Genomic DNA, 27,588 nt, shown 5'->3' with positions numbered 1-27,588 from the left:
AGTGTATAAAACGGATGGAACAGCTGCCGGCCCTGGTCTGAGAGAGCGATCTTTACTATCCACAGGAATAGGGGCGGCATGACAGTAAGGGGGCACTAAAAAATTACTGTGGGATGGAGCCCCATTCAAAAATTTGCTGTGGGGCCCAGTCATTTCTAGCTATGTTACTGATGCAGCCCACAAAAGCAAGTTGAGTTTATCAATTACAAAACTTTAATAAAATTGTGGGCCTGGTGATCAGTTTAACGCCTTTTAAGCAGCATCAGCAGCAGCATGGTGATAAAAAATGAGTGGCAAGGTGACATATCGTGGAGATGGCAGCATGAGGAGGCCACATAGTGGCACAATGACTGAGTCTGTATAAAAGACTAAGGCCACAGATTGTTTAGAAAGATGCAGATGGAAACAATCTGTGGAGCTGTATGACGGTCACCTGCAGATTAATGCAGACCAGGGGCGTAGCTATTGGGGAAGCAGGGTAAGCTGCAGCTTTGGGGCCCTGACCCAAAAGGGGCCCATCCAGGAGGAGGAGGACTAAAGGATTTGGTCAGGGCCCCCTCAACAGTATTAAATAATACAATTATATACAGTGACAGTATAGACAGTGAATAAAATGGTTAGAACAGCTGTCAGAGAGCAATCTTTACTAGCCGCAGGAAAGGGCACGGCATTAAAGGAAGGGGTTGCTTAAAATATACTGTGGGATGGAGCCCCATTCAAAAATTTGCTGTGGAGCCCAGTCTTTTTTAGCTACGCCACTGATGCAGCCCACAAAAGCAAGTTGGGTTTATCAATTCCAAAACCTTAATTAAATAGTGGGCCTGGTCATCGCTTTAAGGCCTTTTAAGCAGCATCAGCAGTAGCATGTTGATACAAATAAGTGGCAAGGTGACATGGTGTGGAGATGGCAGCATGAGGAGGCCTCATAGTGCTACAATGACAGAGTCTGGATAAATTACTGAGGCCACAGATTGTTTAGAAAGATGCAGGTGGAAACAAGTCTGTAGAGCTGTATGACAGTCACCTACAGATTAATGCAGCCATTAAAATCAAGTTGGGTTTGTCAGTTCCACCACAGCTCACCTGCATGCCCGCAACTCAAATCTTTTACAGGGTCAGCTCAGCTGCAGGCCCGTGACTCAAATCTTTTACAGGGTCAGCTCAGGTGCAGGCCCTTGCATATAATGTTTTACAGGGTCAGCTCACCTACAGGCACTTGCATATAATGTTTTACAGGGTCAGATCACCAGCAGGCCCGCGCCTAAAATCTTTTACAGGGTCATCTCACCTGCAACTCAAATCTTTTACAGGGTCAGCTCACCTGCAGGCCCGAAAATCATGCTGCCTGGATTTGAAGTAGTAGCAATAGACGTTTATCAGGCTCCCTCCCTGAAATTGAACAATGATTCCCCGTTACTGGTGGTCAGCATTAAAGGCGCATAAAAGAACATCAAAAGTTGATTAGGAAGATATCCAAATGGATTGTGGACATCACGTGGACGTGCAAACAGACAGAAGTTATCTAGAGTCAACAAAGCAGCAGTAGGGCCTCTCCTATATAAAGTTTTCTCATCCAAAATACTGCAGTGACATTCCCTGTAATTTTTTATTACTCATTCCAATAACAGTTTTAACATTTTCTAATGAACCAGGCACCCTCCCCTCTTCAGACCAGGGGGTAACTGGTTTAATGCTCGGGTTCGTCCATTGACTTCCATTATAGGTGCACATATCACGATGTGTTCGGCCCGAGCCCCTGAGCCCCCAAGCACTACGGTGCTCGATCAACACTCATATTAGCCTATATGTGAATAATATATGAAATGGTTTTGTAAAAGAGTGGATGGTTTTCTGAATATAAGTCAAGATGTGTAATCTACTTCTTGTCTTCTTTCGCTTCCTCTTTGTTTTGACTTTTTGCATTGCAGCCAGTCTCTCAACACTGTCAGACCATCAGTGCAAACAGAGAGACTTCCCCTGTAGTGGCTCCTTCAGATCCTGGTGAATACAACCAGCCATCTCTTTAGGAATTTGTGGTTATGACTGCCACACTTGCTCAATCCTTATAGTTATATTGCAAGAAATATAGGGTGTTGTCTTTTATTTTCAATCTCTACCCAGATATATGTCACCGTCCAAACCTAGATTGTTGAATTTTCAAAAATTTGATTCGGCTGCTTTGCCAAACCCTTGACAAGAAAATCGATTAGTTACAAATTACTTAGTAGCGAATCGCATTTCATTTTATGGACAGGGCACAATGATCCCTTAGATGCTGCTTTCTATGCTGATTGAAGCAGCTGAGAGTCACATTCAGCCATTCATGGTTAATCAGGTGTTAAAATAAAAAACTACTTACGTCAACCATTTGATTGCACAGAGGCTGTCGTGGCATCTTGATTAAAGAAAACATGCAAATTCTCGAGCGCTGACATGTCACCACGTCGTCATGCTGGGCGGGCACTGTGATGTCATCACTGATAGCATCACCACACCGGCCCAGCATGGTGACATTACACGTCAGCGCGCGCGAGAATTGACGCATTTTCTTTAATCAAGATGGCCATCTCCATGATCAAATGGATGAGGTGAGTATGTTTTTTTTTTGTTTGTTTTCTTTACCACCCTTTCAGGACAATTTGATTTGTTACCATGAAGCTCCAGGAAATTTGGATTCACGACAAGTCAAATTTTTCCTGAAATTCCACTTCATTAACATCATCTCGCTTAACACTAGTAGAAGCTATGGAAAAGCTTTAAAGAAGGTTAGTATTTGTCTGTCATAAACCATTCAATCAACTAAGTAATGAATGGCAGTAGATATGCAGCTCAATAAGAACCCTTTAGAAGTAACCTAGTGGTACCACTATTCCTCCCAGTCCCCAACAGCAAGATACCATAATGAGGGAAAAAATAAAATGCTTATTGCCGCTAAAGATGGATCTTATAACAAATTTATTTTATTAAAAACTATGTGTTGTAGCACTGGACTGGTACTTTCCTCAGGATTCCTTATCAGACAGGCATTGATACAGCAGCCATTGTCACATACCGTATCTTCACATTATCACACACATATAAATACACTCAAAATTATTGACTATAAATCATTTTAGATGATGCAGTTAGAAACTTTATTACAATGACTCTGAATCTCTGTGTGTACTATAAATAAATACAAGTAAAAAAATCAAGAATATCAAATACTGATGATGATGATGTAGAGTAAACTGGTAGAACTTCATTGTATTTTGGGGTCTGATCTCCTTTTACACTGCAGAGAGACAAAAGGATGGATTAAAGTAACAGATATATAACATTTAATCCACCGTATTCATTGTAAATACTGATTAGAAAACCAATGGAGTAATAAGAAAATGAAAAATGAGAAGCATTTTTATTTATAGGAGATTAACTCTAGGGTTTTCCCAATGTATATTAAGAATAGTTTTACAAAATCAGAAATAAGAGAGGAATGAGATGTCACCAGAACCTTGTTCTGGCCAGAAAACCAGTATAAAGATCATCTATTTTTCTGGAGGATCCAGTTGTTAACCCCTTGAATTCTATAGAAGTTGTGTAATGCTGTTTAGCAGTTGTGGTATAGAGAATGGAACTTTTTCTGCTGTATTATCTCACATTTAACAGCTAATTCTTGGAGGTACCAAATTGTATAAGCGTACTGCCTGCATTCTTAAAGAGGATCTTTCACAGATTTTTACACTGTGAACTAATTATACAGACATGTAGAGCGGCGCCCGGGGATCTCACTGCACTTACTATTATCCCCGGGCTCCGCTCCGTTCTCCCGCTATGCCCTCCGGTATCTCCGCTCACTAAGTTATAGTAGGCGGAGTCTGCCCTTGTTCTTCTGTAGCGCTGGCCAATCGCATTGCAGAGCTCACAGCCTGGGAGAAAATAACCGCCCAGGCTGTGAGCTCTGAAAATAACCGCCCAACTTTGTGACTGAAATATCCGCCTACTATAACTTAGTGAGCGGAGATAGGTCCTCTTTAAGGGCACCTTTATGCAGGCCAACTATCAGGAACTAAAAAAGATAGTTTGTTGGGTGATCGCATCTTTAACTGAAAGTACATAGCATGGTCTTGTGTGCACTGCGGATCTGCTGCCAACAATGTGGAAACTGAATGGCTGACAAACATTTATAGTGGTGATCATTCATTCCTCATTCAGTGTGTTTTGGGTTGTTTAGAAACTAGCGCTGAATAACTTGTATACCATCAATCAGTTCATGTTTGGGGCAGAGGTTGCTCAGTGAAAGAACCCTAACAAAGAAGGATAGGTTAGGAAAAATAAATTATAATTAAATTTATTTATATAGCGCTACAATATTCCGTAGCGCTTTACAAGTTTATAGGGTTCATATACAAAACAAAAATAACTGGATAGTATGCAACTGAAACACTAGGAGTCAGACCCCTGCTCGCAAGAGCTTACAATCTATGAGGAATTGGGGGGGACACATAAGGTAGTTGATTGTGATAAGTAGGATTTGAGCCATTATTGAACTGACAGGAGTGGTGCCGGACGATCTGCTTCGGGTTTGGGACTACTAGAGGATCGAGTTTAGGCCTGAGGAGTTGGTGGGGGGAGGTTTAGTCGGAAAATAGTCAGTTTACGTAGCTTAATAAGCCTGCCTGAAAAGATGTGTTTTAAAGGCATGTTTGAAGGTGGAGAAGTTTTGAAGCAGCCATCCATGTATATAATCTGTTTTCATTTAGACTTTTAGTGAATTTTAAATGAATAAAATTGGATCCTCAGACTTCTAAGGGCCAAACCCTCATATCAAAAAAGTCTAATAGGTTTTGATTCAGACCTATAGACCCTGGTGTCATTTTTCTTTTTCTCCAAAGGAAGCCAAATTTTTTATTTTCTCTGGACTTGTGGGGCCAACTATGTTATCATAGACCAGGTCCACTGGAGGATCCTCTGGTTTACTGGTGTGCATATCTAATGTTGCCTAAGGCGGTGCTGCAGAGAAACTGAACACTTAGGCACGAGCGTGCCCGGATTAGGTCCGGATGCGTCCCTGTGTATTGCGGCAAACCCGCGCGAGTAGGTACGCAATTGCAAACTCACCTTCTCCTCTTGATCGCGTAGCTGCCGGTCTCTTCTTACTTCTTTAATGATGAGCTGCCAGTTAAATGACCTGTGGTGACGTCAGATCACATGCTCCAAACACATGGTCCATCACCACGGTGATGGATCATGTGATTGGACCATGTGATCTGACGTCACCACAGGTCCTTTAGCGGCAGCTCATCATTAAAGAAGTAAGAAGAGACCGGCAGCTACGCGATCAAGAGGAGAAGGTGAGTTAATTATTTATTTATTTTAACCCTCAATTGACCACCTACTAAGCATTCTGTATTCAGAATGCTATTATTTTCCCTTACAATCATGTTATAAGTGAAAATAATACAGTGAATAGACTGTCACCTAGCAACCATGCGTGAAAATCGCACCGCATCCGAAATTGCGTGCGGATGCTTGCGATTTTCACTCAACCCCGTTCACTTCTATGGGGCCTGCGTTGCGTGATAAACGCACAATGTAAAACATGCTGCGATTTTCACGCAACGCATAAGTGATGCGTGAAAATCACAGCTCATGTGCACAGCCCCATAGAAATGAATGGGTCCAGATTCAGTGCAGGTGCAATGCGTTCACCGCACGCTTTGCACCCGCGCGGAAATCTCGCCCGTGTGAACTCAGCCTTACTGTCAGGTTTCCTCACTGATTAAAGCAAATTGTAGAGGAATGTTTTGTGATCTTTATATCATCAAGTGAGTCTAACGAGTAGACATTGTACAAGACATTGTAGGGGTTGTTCTCACATGCAATAGCATCTCATGTTATTTAACCATATTCTCTTTTCTGGATGATAACATAATTAATATGATTGCCCTTGTTTTGTTGACCTTTAGATATAATGTCTTAGGTATTATTAAGGACATATAAATACGAGGCTTTAGTACTCACCAAATTTATATGATGCCTGGAAGCCTTTAAACTGAATGCTGCCATCACTAACAAATCTCAGCCACAGTGAATTGCCTTGAGAGGTAAAGGAAGGGATTTTATAGTTCCCACAGAATGGACCCTTCCAGTTGGACCCATCCTGGATCTCTAAATAGTCATAGATGCAGTACTGACTAGCCTCTGTCTGAAAATCAGCAACCTTGAAGGAAATCTGTAAAGATCAGAAGCATAGATTGAAATATCAAGTGGGTCAGACTACAACATATGAATCATTACTGAGAAGTTCACAAGACAAAATTATCATTTGTGTAGGTTGTAAAAATTAGGTGGAAATATTTTAGAACTTTATTGCTCTAATAAAAATGTTTACAGATTCATTCTACAACGTATAAAATAATAAATTGAAAATATTTTTGTGGGGCTTCAGACAAACTGAAAAACAAAACAAAAAACGTTACCTTCTTTCTAACAGGAGCTGTAATGGTGTAGATGCAATTCATGTTTCGACCGTAGGAATTGGGGTAACCGGGGGATGTAACGTTTCTTTCAGGGGTATAGAATGTTCCTCCACATTGCACTGAGGGAAATACATTTTAATGTCATTATTGAAGTAGAATATTCCTACACAACATATTTTACATTTGCATTTGGTCGTTGTATTTAATATGGTAGTCTGAAGAATTAAAAGAAAAAGAAGTGTAAAACGCTATCTGATATTGCCTTTGTTTTTTGTTTTATAAACTGAATTCTGAGCCCCCTAAAAAAAAAAAGCCAGATAGACTCTAAAAGGGCATTCTAAACTTTTTTTATGCTGATCTATTCGAGGGATAGACAATCAATATTTGATTGGTGCACCCCCACCTTTGGTCTGTTCCTGAGTAGCTCTGGTGCTAGAAGACAAAGCTAGAACCAAATGGCTCCATCCAATATGTTATGGACAGACCTCGTTACTGCAGTAATCACTTCAATGGGAGCAGCGCTTCAGTATCTAGCTCCATCCACTATGCATTTTATGAAGCTGTACAGTTTCAGGGTCATTGTTTTGTTCCAGAGCTACTCATGAAAAGCTGATTGGAAGAGGTGTCAGGTGTCATACTTCCTTGATCAGATATAAATAGTCTATCCTATAGATAGTCCATCAATATTATAATCTTTCATTTTAAATAAGTTTTCCAGTAACATTAAATATCCAACAGCAAAGGCTTATCTCTCTAAAAATAAAAGTCAACTGCCCACTCTTTTTCCTCCTGAAATGTAAAAGCCCCTCCCCCCACACTTACAAATTAATTGGTATACCGCTAAAATTATTGTGATCATGCTTGAAGTAATAATGATATGACTGTTGAAAAATTATCTTCACAGAACAGGAAGACTTGCCATTATCATTACTCAGTGACATCAGCCATAATCTAGGATTTTGTTTGAATATAAATAGTGGCATGGAAAACATAAAAACTTACTAAATTATAAACAAAATAGGTTTAACATACAAACTTGATTTAACCTATAGGACATTTTATGAAGAGGCATTCTCTTTAAACATTGAAATAAAAAAATATAAACTATACCTAGTTAGAATAAAAGATTTAGTACGTAATACTTTACCTGAGCTATATGAGGCTGCAAAGCCTACCCCAGTACCACTGCTGTCACTGGAAAACTCAACCAGTAACTGGTTAGTAGAGGCAATAATTGGAGGGATCAAGACAGTCCCACAAGTTCTGTCCAACACCAGGGGATCTCTCTTAGTGGGACCATCATAAATCCTAATATAGTCAGATATACAATTGGGAGATGACTGGACATCAAAGGCAACAAAGTTCAAAGCAACCTAAAAAAAAATATAGAAAAACAGATTAAATCAGTTGTGTGAACCAGTGCCAATATTAATAATGAAGCCACACAAATATCATGAAAGTAAGACATTAATCTTCATGTAGAAGATTAGATACATTCTGAAGATACTGTATGAAGACTGATACATGATTAGTTCATGGCAAAAATACACTAAAAGCACAAAATATTAGTTCAGTTGACATGAATTCATTGTCAGATTTCAGGCCCAACTAAAATCAATCCAAATTGAAAGTGTCTCATTTGCCTTAAAAATGTATACATGCCAGTCTGTGGTCTTCTAGGACTGTACCAAACCTCTTTCAAACTCTTCAAAGCCAAGACAACATTAGAAATGTCAACTTGACAGTGACATACATGGCTTTGGGTAAACGGATGGTAGCAGGAAGTCACACACCACCGGTCTGTTTTTAATTAAGAAACTATGTAAAACTGTTCCTTTTTTGGTGGCTGATATCTTCTGTCGTGTGCAAACCATTGTAGCCACCGATGCAAAATATATTTAAAAATCTTCGTATTCGCCTGAATTCAGATTTTTGGGGGAAACTTTTTTATAACTTATTCACTTATCTCCACTAATAACAGTTAGATAATTTAGTTCCTGGTATACTAGATATGGAATTTATAAAAAAAATATGGTCTTGTGTCAAAAACTAAAGAGCTTTGGTTCTTTGTCAATAGTTCAGCCTTTTCACTACAGTACCTGATCTGATGGTGTTCTGATCAGCCAAACACAGCTGGCATTATTCGGGTAGGCTGATGGGTAGTTGGCGGAGGTTAGACTTCCATTCTTTTCATTAAGTAAATAGGCACAGACATCTAAAAGGAGAAACACAATTTGATCAAAGACCGTGATGGATCTAGTATACAACTTTCTGAAATCTGTAGACCTGCAATAACTTACCGCATTGATACAATTGGTTGATTTTAGCGACATCTAAAACACTCAGTCCATTAATTTGCCCAATTGGGATGTTTGGGACCGGTATGGTCACAATAGTGGGTTGTCCTGAAGTGTTTGAGAAAGCAAAACTATCAGAAAAAAAAAGTTATAACACATTAGAATGTGACCATATAATACAGCATAGAAAAGAATATTCCAGAATTGTATTTGTTTTAGTCTTAGTCACAGTGGATTATTCATTTTGCCAATAAGTAGTGAGCTAATAACCTTACCTGTCATAATGCATCACTGATCCATAATCATACTCAAGACCAAGGTTATTGGTGTTTTGCATTGCAAAATTTATTGTATTACCTATAAAAGAAAGCATCTCTATAAGGGTATGTTAACATGTGTTGGATTTTATGTAGATTATGGCGTAGATTCAGCACCCGAATTTATGTGAAGTTTGCATCCAATGCAGGTAATGGGGTTTCCACAACCCTGTTCACATGCAATTTATATCTGTAGGACAAAATAAGGAAAAATATGGAAATATATTTACTGAGAAGGAATTACCTGGTGATATGTACTGGTACATGATGGTGACATAGTTATCCCGGTCACTCCTTGAATGCTCATGGTAGAACCCCAGGGCATGGTTTAGCTCATGCTGTACAATTCCTCTGTACATACAGCCAGCCATGTCTACTGCAACCATCTGACCTCCACCTATCCGGCCCACAAATGATGCACATCTGAATATAAATAGGACATTATTATTACTAACATCAAGAAATTGCTCAAAAATGATAAAGCATAAGAAACAAGTAAACAAAACATCAAAGTAATCACTAATATTCTGATTCATATAATCTTGTACAGGAGACAAAATGAGTAATTTTATAGCAAAATAACTATCATTTCATATTATTACTGTGCTACAATTAAGTTTAGGTATTATTGATCATAAATTAGTGAGGGATGGAAAATCCCAAGAGCTTTTAACGAGGAGGCTCAGGAGCTGTATTGTGGTATAATGGAGCCCTTGACACAACAGACTGACAGACTCCATGCAAATACAGACTACGGTGGATTTCTATTATTCTAATGACCGCTTCATAGATTGTCAGCAGTGAATTTCAGTTCCATTCAGCTCTTTCAGCACTATATTCTAAACTGTGACCAAATCTAGTCAACTAATGAGATAAAGAAAATTGGATCAGGTCGCACATTCCTCCAAAAATCCAATCACTCTGGTGTATGGACTAGCTGGGCTGGCTCCCTTCAAATGTTCTTTTATACTGTGCATATTGCATAGCTTTTAACAATAACTTTTATTCTACAAGTCATCTAGGACACATAATGATGATAGAAATCTGGTCTCTACGTGCATGTTTTCAGTCTACCTTTGCTGTTAGTTTGTAATTTCTAAAAGGTATGCTTGAAATTAGTGTTGAGGAAACTGAACTGCAAATTTCTGCATGGCAGCTTATCAACAAACTTTTAAGCTGTGGGCATTTAGAAGCCATCATAGCCATGCCTAGTAATGGCATGGCTGTGATTGGCTGGTGCATCATGTGACCCAGCCTCTATACAAGCTGGATCACGTGTCGCACCACCTATCAGCTCTGAGTAGTGCAGGGACAGGAAGCAGCCAGCTGAACTGAGGGAGAGTGTTAGGAATTTCATCTGGCTATTTACTCTGCGTGTGACCTATAGCGATTTTTGTGGGTGCAATGTACCATCTTTGTACCCCTGACAGAAAAATATAATAATTTGTTAGTTCGGTAGATGACATATACCCATTTTTGATGTTAGGTACACCTGCACTGCATTTATGACAGGGAAATTCATATAGTTAATCAGTCTGTTAAATCGGTGGGTGTCATATTCCCATTTTTCGTGTGAGGTACCCCTGCTCTGCATACATGACAGGGAAATTAATATAGTTGATCTGTCTGTTAGTTCGGTGGGTGATAAATACCCATTTCTGGTGTGAGGTACACCTGCACTGCATACATAACAGGGAAATTAATATAGTTAATCCGTCTGTTAGATCGGTGGCTACCTCCTCCTTCTCCACCGCCGGTTCCACCTACACCACCACGTCCACCGCCTCTTCAACCTCCTACTCCTTTTTCAAGATTATTATTATTATTTCTTTTCTATGTTATTTTAAGTCATTACACTCTCCACATTTGTTTGCAGGGCAATTGTCCTGCTCTTACCACCATTTGTCTTCCTTTTGCAGCCCTCTAGCCCTTACTACGACTATTTTACAGCCATTTTTGTGCAACAAAGTTCGGGTCCTCATTGACTTCAATGGGGTTCGAGTCAAGTTCGGGTCTCGAACTTTGACCCAAAGTTCATTTAAACCCGGGAAACCCGAACATCTACTTATCACTACTTGAACATCCGCTTTCCCTACTTGAAATGTTTAAAATGCATAAGCAAAGATCATATTTTTAACAGTGCTATTGTGTGCCCAAGGTAAAATATGGTTTTTATAGCCAAGTGTCGGGAATTGTTGAGTCTAAAATGATAATTCTTTATGGAATTCATATTTAGCTTAGTATAGGTACACCAAACTTCTCACACAATAGTAGACAAAGGTTTCTATTTCTTCACTTGTTTCACACTTATAATCATAGATTACAATATTATAGATACCTACCCCCTAGACATAATATTGAGGTAGTCATTCTCCGTTGTCCGAGGCACAAACCTCACACAGGTAAGGGTTTCGAATTCCCCCATTGACGTCTGAAACAAGTTGAGGTTCCAACTACCTGGGGTTAAAAGAACATTTATACAATATTAAATCTACTATAAAACTGTTAGGGTAGCCAAGTTAGATATAACATTAACAAAAAACTTACTATAATTGGAGGCAAACGAATAAGGCACATTGACCGTCCCATTGGCAGATTTGGGCCACAAGCACTTTGTGCAGGATGTAGCGCTGCGTCCAGTTGTTTTCAATATGTCACCTTGATATAAGTTCAAGGCATTTTCTAAATAAAGAAGATGGTGACATTTTAAATGCTGTATATACCATTACTTTACAAATCAAATACTCAGGTCACTTAGTTTCATTAATCTAGACTTTTCGACCCATAGACAACACAGAGAGAGGAGTCAATGGTTAAACACGAAGTACAACTCTTCTTGCAAACCAAATGTGTACTCTATCTTATATCCATCTTATATACTACAGTACTACTGCATATCCTATTCCATTATGTTTGATTTCTAAAAACTACTCTATACAGAGACATTATCTCATAGTCTCAATTAGGTTTATTAATATTCTCTTCATATTCTTAATATAATTTATAGATATAAGATATACAGCAAATATATTTTGATGGTAATCGAAAGGGCCTGTTTAAATTGCAAGACCATTTTGAAATCAACTTAGGCGGATAGTATGTACTGCTCATAAGTTACAGCCTAAATTTTAAGTTGAACCCCTAAGGATAGGCCATCGATGTCACAACCAGAAACCTCTTTAGGTTTACACAGTCTTATTATATACTTTTAAGAACTACTCATTGTTTACAAGGAATTATTTTAGAAGACCATTAGTTTGATAAGATACTTGTGGAGCTGAAAATTCAAAGGGGATAGCTGTTGGTCAACTATGAAAGCTATATGACCCTAGGGCTGTGATGGATAACCTCCGGTACTGCAGCTTCGCTCCCAAGATGGGCACTTGCTTTGCTGTTCTCAGAACTCCATATAAATGAATGGGGCATGCTGGGAGTCATAGTTTCACCACAGCTGGAGTGCCGGAAGTTAGCCATTGCCAGGGTCAGTGCAAAATAAGTAATTGTCACTCATTGGTCAGCATACCCTTTAAGCATATAACCCTTTTCTCATGTCAAATACACTATAGAAATTCCAGACCAACAATTGATTTAATGACTAAATAAATTAGATGGCTTTAAGACATTAATCAAATTATTTCTTAATGTAAATGTTTCAGAATTACCTTGTGTGATGTCTATAACTCATCAATTACTGTACATTGACAGGAAACATAACTAAGCTGTTACCTTTGTTGACCTTTATTATCTTGGCAAAGGTTCCTTCAGGTTCTTCTGATGCTTCAGAATCTGTAGCTAAAAGCATATATATATATATATATATATATATATATATACATATATAATGAAGGACGTGTGTCATATATATCAGCAGCCAATAGATATTTGTGAATAAGTTTAATATTATTATTTAATCTGCCATAAATCTTAATACTACCATTCAATTAAACGTTAGAAATTGAATTGTCTTATGCCTTATTCACACATTCAATATTTTAGTTAGTAATTGTGAGCAAAAACCAGGGTTGGAGCCTACACAGACATTAGGTACGGTATAAGGGAAAGATCTACACCAGTTTTTTCTTTAGAGCCACGTCTAGTTTTAGAGCACTGATAGGCTGGGAACTCTTTAAAGAGATATAAAACTTAACTTTTACTTAGTATTGCAAATAAAATAAATAAGGTGCTCAAAAAAATAAGAAGGGTTAGATCAGGTGACATATGGTACAGCTTGGGTGAGGGGTATAATGAATCTTCACTAGTCTCAGCGGTATTGTGGGCTCCAAAATCCAGCCGTATAACTGGTGCCTAGGTACACTATCCCTAATAGACCCTAGTCTGTAGATGGGGAGTACCTATATGGCTGCATTTGGAGCACCCGCACTGAGAAGAGTGACCCCCAGCCTTTGGTACCTCAGACCTATGTAATCCACCCTAATAGAAACAAACCCCTAATGGTCCCAATGCATTTCTCTGGTAATACGGCTCATCAGGGAGCAGCGTTGTGAGTAATTTCAATACTGAGTGGCAGTGACAAGTGAACACTGCCAGACCCTTCCATTTAAACACCTAACTCCGCCCACAGGAAGGACTCATCGGCGCATAACTAAGCTGTTACCTGTGTTGACCTTTATTATCTTGGCAAAGGTTCCTTCAGTTTCTTCTGATGCTTCAGAATCTGTAGCTAAAAGCATATATATAATGATGGACGTGTGTCACATATATCTGCAGCCAATACATATTTGTGAATAAGTTTAATATTATTATAAATTTGCCATAAATCTAAATACTACCATTCAATTAAACCTCAGAAATTGAATCGTCTTATGCCTTATTTACACTTCAATGTTTTAGATAGTAATTGTGAGCAAAAACCAGTGTTGGAGCCTTGACATACATTAGGTACGGTATAAGGGAAAGATCTACACCTGTTTTTTCTTTAGAGCCACGTCTAGTTTTAGAGCACTGACAGGCTGGGAACTCTTTAAAGGGATATAAAACTTAACTTTTACTCAGTATTGCAAATAAAATAAATAAGGTGCTCAAAAAAATAAGAAGGGCTAGATCAGGTGATATATGATACAGATTGGGGAGGGTAAAATGAATCTTCACTAATCTCAGCGGTATTGTGGGCTTCAAAATCCAGCCATGTAACTGGTGCCTAGGTACACTATCCCTAATAGACCTTAGTCTGTAGATGGGGAGTACCTATATGGCTGCATTTGGAGCACCCGCCCTAAGAAGAGCGACCCCCAGCCTTTGGTACCTTGGACCTATGTAATCCACCCTAATAGAAAATAATCCCTAATGGTCCCAACGCATTTTTCTGGTAATACGGCTCATCAGGGAGCAGCGTTGTGGATAATTTAAATACTGAGTGGCAGTGACAAGTGAACAATGCCAGCCCCTTCCTTTTAAACACCTAACTCCGCCCACAGGAAGGACTTGTCGGCGCAGTCGTCCAATAGCAGGCAGAAGGAGGAGACCGGCCATGTCTGCTCAGTCAGCCTCTTTCTCCACCCACTCTGCTTTGGCCAAAGCATCACAGGGACGGGGAGGTTACCATGGGGATCAAAGATGCTTCCTCTACAGGTTCGTCCAAACCGCATCTATATAGAACCTTGGTATAGTATTAGTTTATCTGACACTGTGACTGTGTGTAAATGCTTCAGAATTACCTTGTGTGATGTCTATAACTCATCACTTACTGTACATTGACAGGAAGCATAACTAAGCTGTTACCTTTGTTGACCTTTATTATCTTGGCAAAGGTTCCTTCAGGTTCTTCTGCTGCTTCAGAATCTGCAGCTAAAAGCATATATATAATGATGGACGTGTGTCACATATATCAGCAGCCAATACATATTTGTGAATAAGTTTAATATTATTACAAATTTGCCATAAATCTTAATACTACCATTCAATGAAACCTCATAAATTGAATCGTCTTATGCCTTATTCACACGTCAATGTGTTAGTTAGTAATTGTGAGCAAAAACCAAGGTTGGAGCCTTGACAGACATTAGGTACGGTATAATGGAAAGATCTACACCTGTTTTTTCTTTAGAGCCACATCTAGTTTTAGAGCACTGATAGGCTGGGAACTCTTTAAAGAGATATAAAACATAACTTTTACTTAGTATTGCAAATAAAATAAATAAGGTGCTCCAAAAAATAAGAAGGGCTAGATCAGGTGACATATGGTACAGCTTTCGGGAGGGGCATAATGAAGCTTCACTAATCTCAGCGGTATTGTGGGCTCCAAAATCCAGCCGTGTAACTGGTGCCTAGGTACACTATCCCTAATAGACCCTAGTCTACCTATATGGCTGCATTTGGAGCACCCGCCCTGAGAAGAGTGACCCCTAGCCTTTGGTACTTTGGACCAATGTAATCCACCATATTAGAAATCAATGCCAGCTGCTTCCTTTTAAACACCTAACTCCGCCCACAGGAAGGACTCGTCGGCGCAGTCGGCCAATAGCAGGTGGAGGGAGGAGATCGGCCATGTCTGCTCAGTCAGCCTCTCTCTCCACCCGCTCTGCTTTGGCCAAAGCGTCACAGGGATGGGGAGGTTACCATGGGGATCAAAGACGCTTCCCCTACATATTTTTCCACACCGCATCTATAAATAACCTTGGTATGGCATTAGTTGATCTGACACTGTGACTGTTTTAGATCCAAATAACTGATCGAACACTGACATGATACTGAGGCTTTGTTTTGTATATCAATTAAATTGATACGATTTAAATATAATAATATCCTAATCTGTAATTTATCTCTCTATTACTATACTTCACCCATTTGTTAATTAACAAGGTCACAGATTGGAGGGGGGGATCTGAGACTACGATATACAACTTGAAATTTAGGAAATAATAGTAATCTAAATACCAGATTGTTAGGCCATTTACACTCCAAATCATTTTGATATTCATTGTAATACACCTTTCGTTGAAAATAAATTACAAAATTAATTAAACATGGTATAGTCTTACCTGGGCCTGAATTCGCTATTTTCTTGGCAACATTCAATGTATTTTCTGTTGATATAAATGAGAAGTATATTGATGAGTAAAACAAGAATTCTAGCCTAACCGCTTAGAGTTCTCTTGGCTAGAGTAAAAACGTTTTAAAAATGAAATCAGAATAAAATCACGTCATTTCCAGTATGTATTATACAATATTGTCTACCATTCCACATTATTCTGGTCTACAGAGCTTTTAATAGGTCTGAGATTGAGAAGCAGATTGAGAAATTTTTAATGTGAAAAGATTAACATAAATTTGCAATTTATTTAAAATTGTGCTCCGATCTCAGGACCACCCACTTGGCTACTATCAGTGACCTTCTTCCCCGTATATATGGGTATACAGGTAGAATTGTCATTCAATAGGACTCAGAATGAGAAGAGTTTTAAACTTGACTTGAGAGAACTGATTTGTTAGAATAGATATTCAACCCAAATGTTTTAAATAAAATTCTTTAAATTCATTTGGGTAGAATTTGAGAGATGGTGAGAGAGAGGTTTTACAGATATTTAAGCACTTTTGATTCAGATGGAAATTATTTTTACCCAAAAGAAATTTCTGACAAATGAACCTAAATTTATTTTAAGAAATTTTGTCACCTCTTCTTTAAATGACTAAATTAGAAGTTATGCTAAATCTTTCACTATAATCTATTCAGGACCTTGGACGAGACTACTCGTCCTAACTTGCAGGTACTTAAGACACTAGGACAAACAATCTCGTCCTGCAGTAAAACTGTCACTGTTAGTAAACACACAGTTGATAAGATAAGAGCTACTTGTAATACTCCTTCTCTAGTGCTGAGGAGATCAAAGCTGTGGATTAGCCTGCCCTTTCTCCTCAGCTGCAGAGTTAACCCCTTCAGTACTCCTCACACATCCATAGCCTTTCCTTAGTGCTATGTTTGGGGAGCTGTGTGACCAGTGAATGTCATTTACAAAATGATCCAAAAATGAAGTAGACATATGGGGAATGTAAAGTAAACTATTTAGGAGGTATTACTATCCATTTTAAAAGCAGATACATAGAAATGTAGAAAATTCTTTTTTTCCCCAATTTTTGGCAAATTTTGTATTTGTTTATAAATAAAAATGAAATATTTTAACTCAAATTTACCACTGTCACGAAGTACAATGTGTGACGAGAAAACAATCTCAGAATGGCTTGGATAAGAAAAAAAACGTTCCAAAGCCATTACCATATAAAGTGACACGTTTGCAAAAAATGGCCTGGTCCTTAAGGTGAAAAATGGAAGGGTCCTTCTCATCTTCTCATGCTCTAGAAATTGCTGCTAGCAGATTGTTTCCTTTATAAGGAGTCTGTCACCTCCAAATATAAATGTAGGCATGCTGTCAGGTAGAATTGGTAATCCAGAATATAAAAATACCTTTCATGCAATAATTTGGTTCTCTAGCCTTGTGAAATGTTTTGTTTCTAGGCAAATATAGATTTTGGTGCACTGTGGGTGGGGCTGCTTCTTTCAGTGCACTAGATGTCCCCTATAATGAAAAATAGCTATGCTCAAGTGTGTCCCACTTAATGGAAGCACGGGCCATAAACACAGATACAAAAAAGTGAGCAAAGTCCAGCTTCCCATAAAAAGCGTTGCCTTACTCAAGATGGCATCATATTTTGGTGTCCGAAATGCATAAACTATAATGCTATCTTTCTTTGTATGATTTCAAACTTTTTTCACTTATTTTTTTGGACTAGACTTCCCCTATGTCCCCTATAATTATCTGCTCTGAAATATCAAGTACTGTCAATGACACCAGAGCGGGGAGATACTGGATGGTGTTACTGATGGAGCAATGGTGCACTGAACTGATAAATTCTACCCACAGTGCACTGAAAACCTTAGCTGCATACAAATGAAAATAAGCATTTCTCAGGATTTGAGGCTTTGATTTTCACAAGAAAGAGCTGATTATTATTGTTATGTTTTAAGAATTCACTAGAACAGTAAGTATGGTACTAGTAAAACTAAATCCAGACACCAGAAACACACTTAAAGAATATAGAGTGGCACAAACACTGAAGGACAGCCCAAATAACACTGAGGAGCTCTTACCATGTTCATCTAATCCAGGTATGGAAAGCTGGAGAAGAAATACATGTGATCATTAGTAACACCTTATAACAGAACTGACAATGCCTATGATGAAAAATACGTTTTAAAGTGGATTATACTGGGCTAAAACTCCCATCATGAAAAATAAATGTCTTCATTAATATAAGTTAATAAAACTTCAATCTGAATGGGATCGATTTGATATAAAAGCAAGAATTTCTATACTACCCTTTCATATAAATGGGACAATGGTAGCTGTTTCTTCTGTCCTAAAATGTGCATAGACTGGAATAACATTTGAGAAGATTCTATTTTACTAGAGACATAGGAAATTAACTTACCTGTGATGATGCAGATAGAGGAACACTCGTCACCTGTCCCACCACAAAAAACAGGAGAAGGAGATACATCTTCTCACCCATGCTATGGAGTTATCACCACAGTATTGGAAGATTGTTTCTTTGTCTAGATTACTGCTCAATGTATATGCCTTATATACCTGTAAATTATAGACCTCTACCAATCACAAAGCAGAACTAAATATATATCTCAGGGTCAAAAGAACAGCCTGGAGCCTGGAGCCTATAACAGGTTTAGAATCCTCTCTGCATGTGACCACCAAGGAGATGTTTTCCAATTAGTTGAACCATTCCAGTACATTTTTTTGGTGTAATTTTTATGCCATTGATAATTTTGTGTCTGTGTCAAAGCTAAAGAAGACAACTACATTTTTGCACCTGGTTACTAATTAACTACACATTTTGTGTATTTATTTACAGTTAGATTTATAATGTCTACTTGGGAGGGCAACTATATAATTTACTTATGTAGGGAATTCTAAAAATCTGACACAGCTGTAATAGAGCAGGACATGGCTCAGAGGTTAGCGCTGGGGCCTTGCATCACCGAGGTGCTAGGTTTCAATCTGAACAAGGCCAACATGTCTTACATGACAGGGCTCACAGCCTCAGCAAGTAGTCTGCAGGAAGCTTCTCATACCCCTTTCTGAGTAGGTGCTTGACTAGCTCTGTAAAGCACATGTGATTCTGTTGGTGCCCAGGAGTCTTCCACCATTTAAGTTTTGTCCAAACCATATGACTATATTGGGCTGCAGCCATGCAAAATGTACTTAAAATTATCTGCCAATCATTTACAATGTTTGCTTTGTTCCTGATCTTCAGAAGTACTGTAATTTGTATGATTTAGAATGATGGAGTTTTCAGTAGACAGGAAAAATTTACAGTGAGGGTTTTTGAAGTGGATGGGTGAGGTGAAATAAATTTAATGTCAAACTTTTGAATTTACAGTAATGAGATTGGGCTTGAGGTTTCTACTTTATTGTGTCCGTGTTTTTTAGTTTGTTGTCCAATTCAAATTTGATCTATTTTTGATCTATTGGTCTAACTCCTGTATGTCAGACATATGCAAAAAATAAATAAAAATATATACATATAATGCTGCTTTTGGCTATGGATACACTCTGTCACAGCTGTCAACAACACTAAGAAACCTGGTTGTTTCCCTGTGGTGAATCCAGATCCATGTACAGGGGTTAAAGGGTGAATTCCATGGAACTGCCAGGAGAACACCCTTAGGTTTATTCCAAAGTCAAACAGGTTAGTTGGCACAGTTGGTCCATACCCACTGTCCGTTACAAATATATCAAAGCTCAGGCAGTATGGTTCACCTTTTGTAATATTTACAGATATGTTGAGGATTGATAATCTTAATCTGTCTTCAGATAATAACATGACCTATTTTGTGTTTTACTTCTGTCTGTTTTAAAGGGAATCTGTTAGCTCTGAAACACCCGCTAAACTAGAGTAAGACTGATTTCACACCTCCAGTGTGAAATTCCGGCATGGCGTCATGCAGCGGTTAGTATTCAGCTGGTTCTCCGTCTGTGTACTGATAGCCGCCAGACCTCATTATACTTAATGGGGCCGGCAGACATTCTCACCAGATCCGGGGAATTCTGGCAGGCTGTTCTCTGCTGGTACAGCCTGACAGAATTCAAACCAGACATAAGAAAGTAGACTAAGCGGTGTATAGTGTAAGTGGGTGATGAGTTCAATTATGTAATTTTTATCTTCATACTCCCTTGCATTTCAACGCTATGCTCCCACAAACCAGCAGTAAAATGCACTGAGAGGATTCCTATGCTCACACACATAATGGAGAGGACTTGAAGAAGAGTCCTCTATGCAGTTTTCTGCTGGTTTGTTGGAGCAATGTCGGAATGCAACCGAGTATGAAGATAAAAAATACATATTCTGACTTGGAACCACTTACACTATACACCGCTTAGGCCAAGTTTACACTTAACTTGTTTGGTCAGTTATTACAATCAGTTATTGTGAGCCAAAAGCAGGGGCGTGTAAACACATAGTAGGTGCAAATCTTTACATTACACCTGATCTCTGTTCTGGTTTTGGCTTCCAATAACTGATGGAAATAACTGTGTATGAACTTGACCTTATTCTAGTTCGGGGGGTGTTTTGGAGCTTCAAGATTCTGACTAATGTTACTCCAATTATTAGTTTTGCTTTCCTAAATACATTTTCAGATCGGTGTATTAGCACAGTCAGGTTCTGTACTAAGCTGTCTTTGGCATTCCATTATAGTTCAGTGGAGTGGCAGTGACTGAAGCTCCTTTCAAACTGTAAACATGACACCAAGTTTTTGTGTTCAGGAGGACCCAAACTGATTGTGGAATACTGTCTTCTATGATATCACTTTGGGTCATTCAATACACGATTATTCATTAAATGGCCTTTCTTTTACCAGTTTGTTAGCATTATTTCGGAAAAGATACAGATTTGCCTGAATATATACAACACATTATGACTTTTGAGAAAAAGAATTATCCTCTTCACCTAGCTTTTTTAGGACACTTGCTAGTCTTTAGGTCCATTTTACACAAGCCTATCATTGGCACACATTAGCTGCATTAACATGAGGAAAAGATCATAGATACAGTTGCAAGAAAAAGTATGTGAACCCTTTGAAATGATATGGATTTCTGCACAAATTGGTCATAAAATGTGATCTGATCTTCATCTAAGTCACAACAATAGACAATCACAGTCTGCTTAACCTAATAACACACAAAAAATTAAATGTTACCATGTTTTTATTAAACACACCATGTAAACATTCACAGTGCAGGTGGAAAAAGTATGTGAACCCCTAGACCAGTGATGGCGAACCTATGGCACGGGTGCCAGAGGCGGCACTCAGAGCCCTCTTTGTGGGCACCCGCACTGTGAAAAAAGTCTATGGTGTACCAATATGCCTTAGACTTTTCCTGCCATTTATCAGCGCAGGGTGCACTATGAACAGCACAGGCAGCGCACTGAATGTAGGCAGGCTTTAATAGCTAAATGATAAAGTACATGGAATATATACTATATTGAACTATAGTATTCAGGTTAAATTGCCGTGTTGGCACTTTACGATAAATAAGTGGGTTTTGGTTTGCAGTTTGGGCACTCTGCCTCTAAAAGGTTCGACATCACTGCCCTAGACTAATGACATCTCCAAGAGCTAATTGGAGTGAGGTGTCAGCCGACTGTAGTCCAATCAATGAGATGAGATTGGAGGTGTTGGTTACAGCTGCCCTGCCCTATAATAAACACACACCAGTTCTGGGTTTGCTTTGCACAAGAAGCATTGCCTGATGTGAATGATGTCTCGCACAAAAGAGCTCTCAGAAGACCTACAATTAAGAATTGTTGACTTGCATAAAGCTGGAAAGGGTTATAAAAGTATCTCCAAATGCCTTGCTGTTCATCAGTCCACGGCAAGACAAATTGTCTATAAATGTAGAAAGTTCAGCACTGCTGCTACTCTCCCTAGGAGTGGCCGTCCTGTAAAGAAGTCTGCAAGAGCACAGCGCAGACTGCTCAATGAGGTGAAGAAGAATCCTAGAGTGTCAGCTAAAGACTTACAAAAGTCTCTGGCATATGCTAACATCCCTGTTAGCGAATCTATGATACGTAAAACACTAAACAAGAATGGATTTCATGGGAGCATACCACAGAGGAAGCCACTGCTGTCCCAAAAAAACATTGCTGCACGTTTACAGTTTGCACAAGAGCACCTGGATGTTCCACAGCAGTACTGGCAAAATATTCTGTGGACAGATGAAACCAAAGTTGTTTGGAAGAAACACACAACACTATGTGTGGAGAAAAAGAGCCACAGCACACCAACATCAAAAAATCATCCCAACTGTGAAGTATGGTGGTGGGGGCATCATGGTTTGGGGCTGCTTTGCTGTGTCAGGGCCTGGACGGATTGCTATCATCGAAGGAAAAATTAAGACATTTTGCAGGAGAACTTAAGGCCATCTGTCCACCAGCTGAAGCTCAACTGAAGATGGGTGTTGCAACAGGACAACGACCCAAAGCATAGAAGTAAATCAAAAACAGAATGGCTTAAACAGAAGAAAATCCGCCTTCTGGAGTGGCCCAGTCAGAGTCCTGACCTCAACTCGATTGAGATGCTGTGGCATGACCTCAAGAAAGCGAGTCACACCAGACATCCCAAGAATATTGCTGAACTGAAGCAGTTCTGTAAAGAGGAATGGTCAAGAATTACTTCTGACCGTTGTGCACGTCTGATCTGCAACTACAGGAAACGTTTGGTTGAAGTTATTGCTGCCAAAGGAGGTTCAACCAGTTATTAAATCCAAGGGTTCACATACTTTTTCCACCTGCACTGTGAATGTTTACATGGTGTGTTTAATAAAAACATGGGAACATTTAATTCTTTGTGTGTTATTAGTTTAAGCAGACTGTGATTGTCTATTGTTGTGACTTAGATGAAGATCAGATCACATTTTATGACCAATTTGTGCAGAAAATTCCAAAGGGTTCACATACTTTTTCTTGCAACTGTATATGAGGCTGAAAGATCATTGCTACCATTAGTCATTCTCGTACAGTTTCTTAGTCAGTCCTGTTAAGAATCGCTGGTGATTTTTTTTTTTTTAACAGTTTTTATAAGAATTGTTTTTTCATCCCACATAAAGACTTTAACGTGGGATCATCTGATCTCTAGCATCATACACTACAAAATATATTTTTTGGGTGTATTATGGCTGTCGGTTTAACACTGACAGTCACTGTATTAGGTACTGCCTTTAACTGGCTTAAAGAGGACCTTTCACCTAAAATTTTTTTTTTTAACTAAGACTATAGCGTTACTTACATGCCCCCATGATTTCTTGAACGTTAATTCTTTTTTCATTCTGTGCCCCCGTTTGTCCGCTATGCCCCCCGGAATAATTCCCGCCGTCTATGCTAATGAGCCAGCCTCAAATGGGCTGGCTTTAAAAGTTCTCCCGGTCGTGCCTTCCATCTTCTCCCTGGCACGGAGCGCATCCAATCAGCGCGCTCCACTCTTAGCCAGGGAGAAGACGCTCCAGTTCTCGCGAGACTTCAGAGAACTGGAGCGATTTCGTCTATCACGACCGGGAGAACTTTTAAAGCCAGCCCATTTGAGGCTGGCTCATTAGCATAGATGGCGGGAATTATTCCGGGGGGCATAGCGGACAAACGGTGGCACAGAATGAAAAAAGAATTAACGTTCAAGAAATCATGGGGGCATGTAAGTAACGCTATAGTCTTAGTTTAAATATTTTTTTTTAGGTGAAAGGTCCTCTTTAATAACAGAGTAAAAGATGGTAGAAATGGAGACCTTCGTCAAGCTTCTGGCTGTCATATTAAGATATTTGTACCCGCAGATGGCAGAGCAAGGAAATTATGACTCTGCACTGGCTCTTTACAACCCCCATAGATGTTTTGATCTCCTTTGATCATGGTTTCCGAGAAGTTAAACATCTATTACAGGTATTAAAGCAGAGTGGCTGGAAGTGGCGAAAGGTAGAGAAGGATGAAGAGGGCAATTATTGAAATCATTCAAAAAATGATGTATCCTACAAAATCTATTCAACATAGCAGCAGCAATATGAACTCTTACTAAAGTGGTATACATGGAAGTCTGGCCACACTGAAACCGCATAATCTAAAATGCATTGTGTCCTCCTGCCTGAATACACATGCTCAAAAATTACAGAACATGAGCATGGTATCAAAGCATCCTAGTTGCCGGGGAACTAATCTTTTGCCTCTACACATAGCAATCTCCCAAAACACTCATCTAAAATAGTCTATCTACTATGCAATTAATGAATGAGGAACCAGAGCAGGAAAATCTTTGCCTTCTTTGAGTAAACAACAATTATATAATTGTTCTGCATAATTTACCATTGAGGAAAGAATTAAAGCTATTAAATCTCTAATGCACCTGTAACAGGCAGTAGGTGTGGACGCAAACCTGTTTGACTTAGGCCTATCCCTAAGATCATTATCCTGGTGTTCCCCTGATTTTAAACCTTTAATTCCTATACAGGGATCTGATTGTCACTGCAGGGGAGCCTCCAGGCTTCTATGTACCACTTGAGATAGTCCCAATGTAGTTGGCAGCTAACCCGCGCATGTCAGACACTGGCGCAAAGCACCAAGGGGACAGGCCATAATTGTAGGCCCTGACTCAGGAGACAGGCAAAAGTCAGGGCAGATAGATTTCATGCATATCCATGAAACTTTCGCATGCGCAAATGCACTACACAATACCCAAATGCACTATAAAGAAAGTATATTGGTATATAACACCCCACTTCAATCTGTTTTTTTTGGGGGGGACTGGTATATCACACCAGTAGAAATTATTTGTTCCAATAATGCTTGTCCCTCTATATACCCTGCAGTATCGCAGCAGAACCGCACACAACTGCCGCACAATACAAATGCACTATAATATACTGTCTAACATAGAAAGTATATTATAACACTGTACAAGGAAGGCAATCCATTAGAATATACATGAAGATAAAACGTAACTTTTAATAATTTTACTATGAGGGTCTATTCACACGTCCATAAGTGTTTTGCGGATTTGCTAAACACAGACACCGGCAATGTGCATTCCGCAATTTGTGGACCGCACATCGCCGACACTATAATAGAAAATGCCTAATCTTGTCTGCAATTGCGGACAAGAATAGGACATGTTCTATTTTTGGACGGAAACGGAAGCACAGATGCGGAAGTGAGGATCCGCGGATGAGGACAGCACATTCTGGCACCATTGAAAATAAATGGGTCTACACCCATTCCGCAAAATTGCGGAACGGATGCGGACCTATTTTGCGAACGTGTGAATGGAAAAGATATCCCTCAAAATGAAAATAAATGAAATTATTAAAGTTAACCAAAAAGCATAGATGTGGAAGGCAATAACAAGTGCTCGGCAGCACTAAATCAGGTGCTCGGCGGCACCAAATCAGAAACCATATGTCCTACCACAATCCGGGGGGGGGGGGGGGGGTTCCAGTGCACATCGATGAATCCAGGAGGGAAAGCAAAAAAACATCCATCCCTGTGCTAGATGATGATGTGGTATTGAAGGACAGGGTGGATGAACGAACTGTCCCTGATATTGCCCTACAGGGGGGTGCTATTCTGGCCCTGATAGCCTAACCACAGACCACCCGCCCTGATAAGAGCGACCCCGTCCGAAACCTTATCATATATAGAAATGGCCCTAGTAAGCCCCTAGCCCCTAGGACCCTGACTTCCAGGTGATCACTATATAGATCTATGTGTTTTTGATTATAAAAGTATATTATAAGTATATCGCACCCCTCTGTGTATCACACATATCGATAGCACACCTATATTAGTGCTTAAAATGACTTTTGTGGCCCTATTAGATAGCGTTTGGTGTCCCTAACAGTCTGTCCCTGCTCCACACAGCAACCTCTTCCTACACTGGCAAAACACTGAAGATAAAATGGCAGCCAGATCAGATTTTTTTTATAAGGTAGGGGGTATGTCCATGTGCTGAAATGTCTCAATTGGCTGTCCTGTACCACCTGATGGATGTCAAAAAAACAAGAAATGACCTACAGTGTCCCTGTATAGGGAAAGGGGAGAACAGTGTCTAAACCGATGTAAACCCTAACAGCAGGGACACACAAAGGGTAAGACTCGGTAAAAGCTCAGAGTTAAATAGCGAAAATGAACAGATGGGAGCTCATAATACCAAAAAATATATATGCTTTATTAAGACATGATTAAAATTGACATAAATGGGAATAATGGATAAATAAATATGATGCCATGAACATGATGAAATGGGGGCGGAGGACAAAAAAGAAGAAAACGCCACCCTGGGAAGAAAAAGCACACGGATCACAAAACATGGTACATAGTATATGTATGACATGGGAATCACATGCAGAATAAATAATCAAACCCATGTGCAAAATGCAAAAGCAGTAAGGTACCAGGTGAGACACCTGTCAGCGCATGTCCCCTCAATGAATAAAAGCCAGGTATGCAGACAGAAAATAAAGATGGAAGTATGCTGCAAACCAAAATTCATATGAAATGAATGAATGGAGGAGAATAGCAGAAGACAGGAGCTCACCAAAACAAAAGAGCATAATAAAATATATCCTCAATTTATTGAATTAATAATCAAAAATACTTAATTAAAAAACATAAAACATGGGACAAAATATCAGACACTGTAGTCTAGATGTACCGAATCACTGGCCACTGATTCCAATACACCCGAAAAAGATGTCAAACTGGTAAAATATGGAGGGGGGAAGAGAGCTATATTCTCCTATATCTTGAGGGGTTAAATATTATCATACTCCTAGAAAGTAGCAACATATAGATCATCTCATTTTCAAAAAGAGGGGGGGCGTCCATAAACCCTCAAACTGAATAATAATGATCCAGTCTACATTTTTGTTGATTGTTATGTGGGGAATTATGGATTCAAATCCTGCTGCCACCTGACCTCTGGCCTTGAATTCTTTAGGGACCCCGATTGCATCAATATATATGTGTGGGTCGAAGCTACCTTTTGGGAGGGCACAACGTTGCATATATGTGTGTTGGTATCTTTTTCATTTTCAGTGAAAATGTGTATGTTCATGATGGCTTTAGCAAGGGCACATTCACCTTTACAGGAACCCTCTAGTCTAGATCTTATCTTTCCATCCCCACAGATCCAATATACATCTCCAATCGAGTATACTTGATTCTGTGTGAGGGAGGTATCTGTTTCACTGTAAGTTGCACAGTATCCTTCAGTGAAATTACCCAGGGATCTTCCTTGATCTCCCCTTCTGTGGCAGGTATACAAACCGGATTCCAAAAAAGTTGGGACACTATACAAATCGTGAAAAAAAACTGAATGCAATGATGTGGGATGTGCCAACTTCTAATATTTTATTCAGAATAGAAAATAAATCATGGAACAAAAGTTTAAACTGAGAAAATGTACCATTTTAAGGGGAAAATATGTTGAATCAGAATTTCATGGTG

At 39.2% G+C, this 27,588-nt stretch overlaps 2 protein-coding genes across 2 annotated transcripts in view; both read right to left on the bottom strand.

Moving 5' to 3' along the window:
• Window positions 1-5,992: 5,992 nt before the first annotated feature.
• Window positions 5,993-12,877, bottom strand: LOC122921325 (embryonic protein UVS.2-like). The gene is made up of 10 exons (XM_044271302.1): window positions 12,802-12,877; window positions 11,623-11,757; window positions 11,418-11,532; window positions 9,320-9,498; window positions 9,034-9,115; window positions 8,762-8,889; window positions 8,561-8,676; window positions 7,609-7,834; window positions 6,462-6,580; window positions 5,993-6,214 (listed from the first exon to the last, which is right to left on the bottom strand). The coding sequence occupies exons 1-10, from the start codon at window positions 12,875-12,877 to the stop codon at window positions 5,993-5,995; spliced, it is 1,398 nt and encodes a 465-aa protein (XP_044127237.1).
• Window positions 12,878-13,104: 227 nt separating this feature from the next.
• Window positions 13,105-27,588, bottom strand: part of LOC122921324 (embryonic protein UVS.2-like) — a 42,186-nt gene continuing 27,702 nt past the window's right edge. The window contains exons 14-17 of the mRNA XM_044271301.1: window positions 16,074-16,118; window positions 14,815-14,880; window positions 13,691-13,756; window positions 13,105-13,199 (exon numbers count right to left, since the gene is read on the bottom strand). Coding sequence (XP_044127236.1) covers window positions 13,105-13,199; window positions 13,691-13,756; window positions 14,815-14,880; window positions 16,074-16,118 — 272 coding nt within the window. The remainder of the gene's footprint in view (window positions 13,200-13,690; window positions 13,757-14,814; window positions 14,881-16,073; window positions 16,119-27,588) is intronic.

Source organism: Bufo gargarizans, chromosome 11 (assembly GCF_014858855.1).
Source record: "Bufo gargarizans isolate SCDJY-AF-19 chromosome 11, ASM1485885v1, whole genome shotgun sequence".
NCBI lineage: Eukaryota > Metazoa > Chordata > Amphibia > Anura > Bufonidae > Bufo > Bufo gargarizans.
Note: the sequence above shows the minus strand (reverse complement) of the source record. Positions and strands in the feature narration are given on the sequence as shown.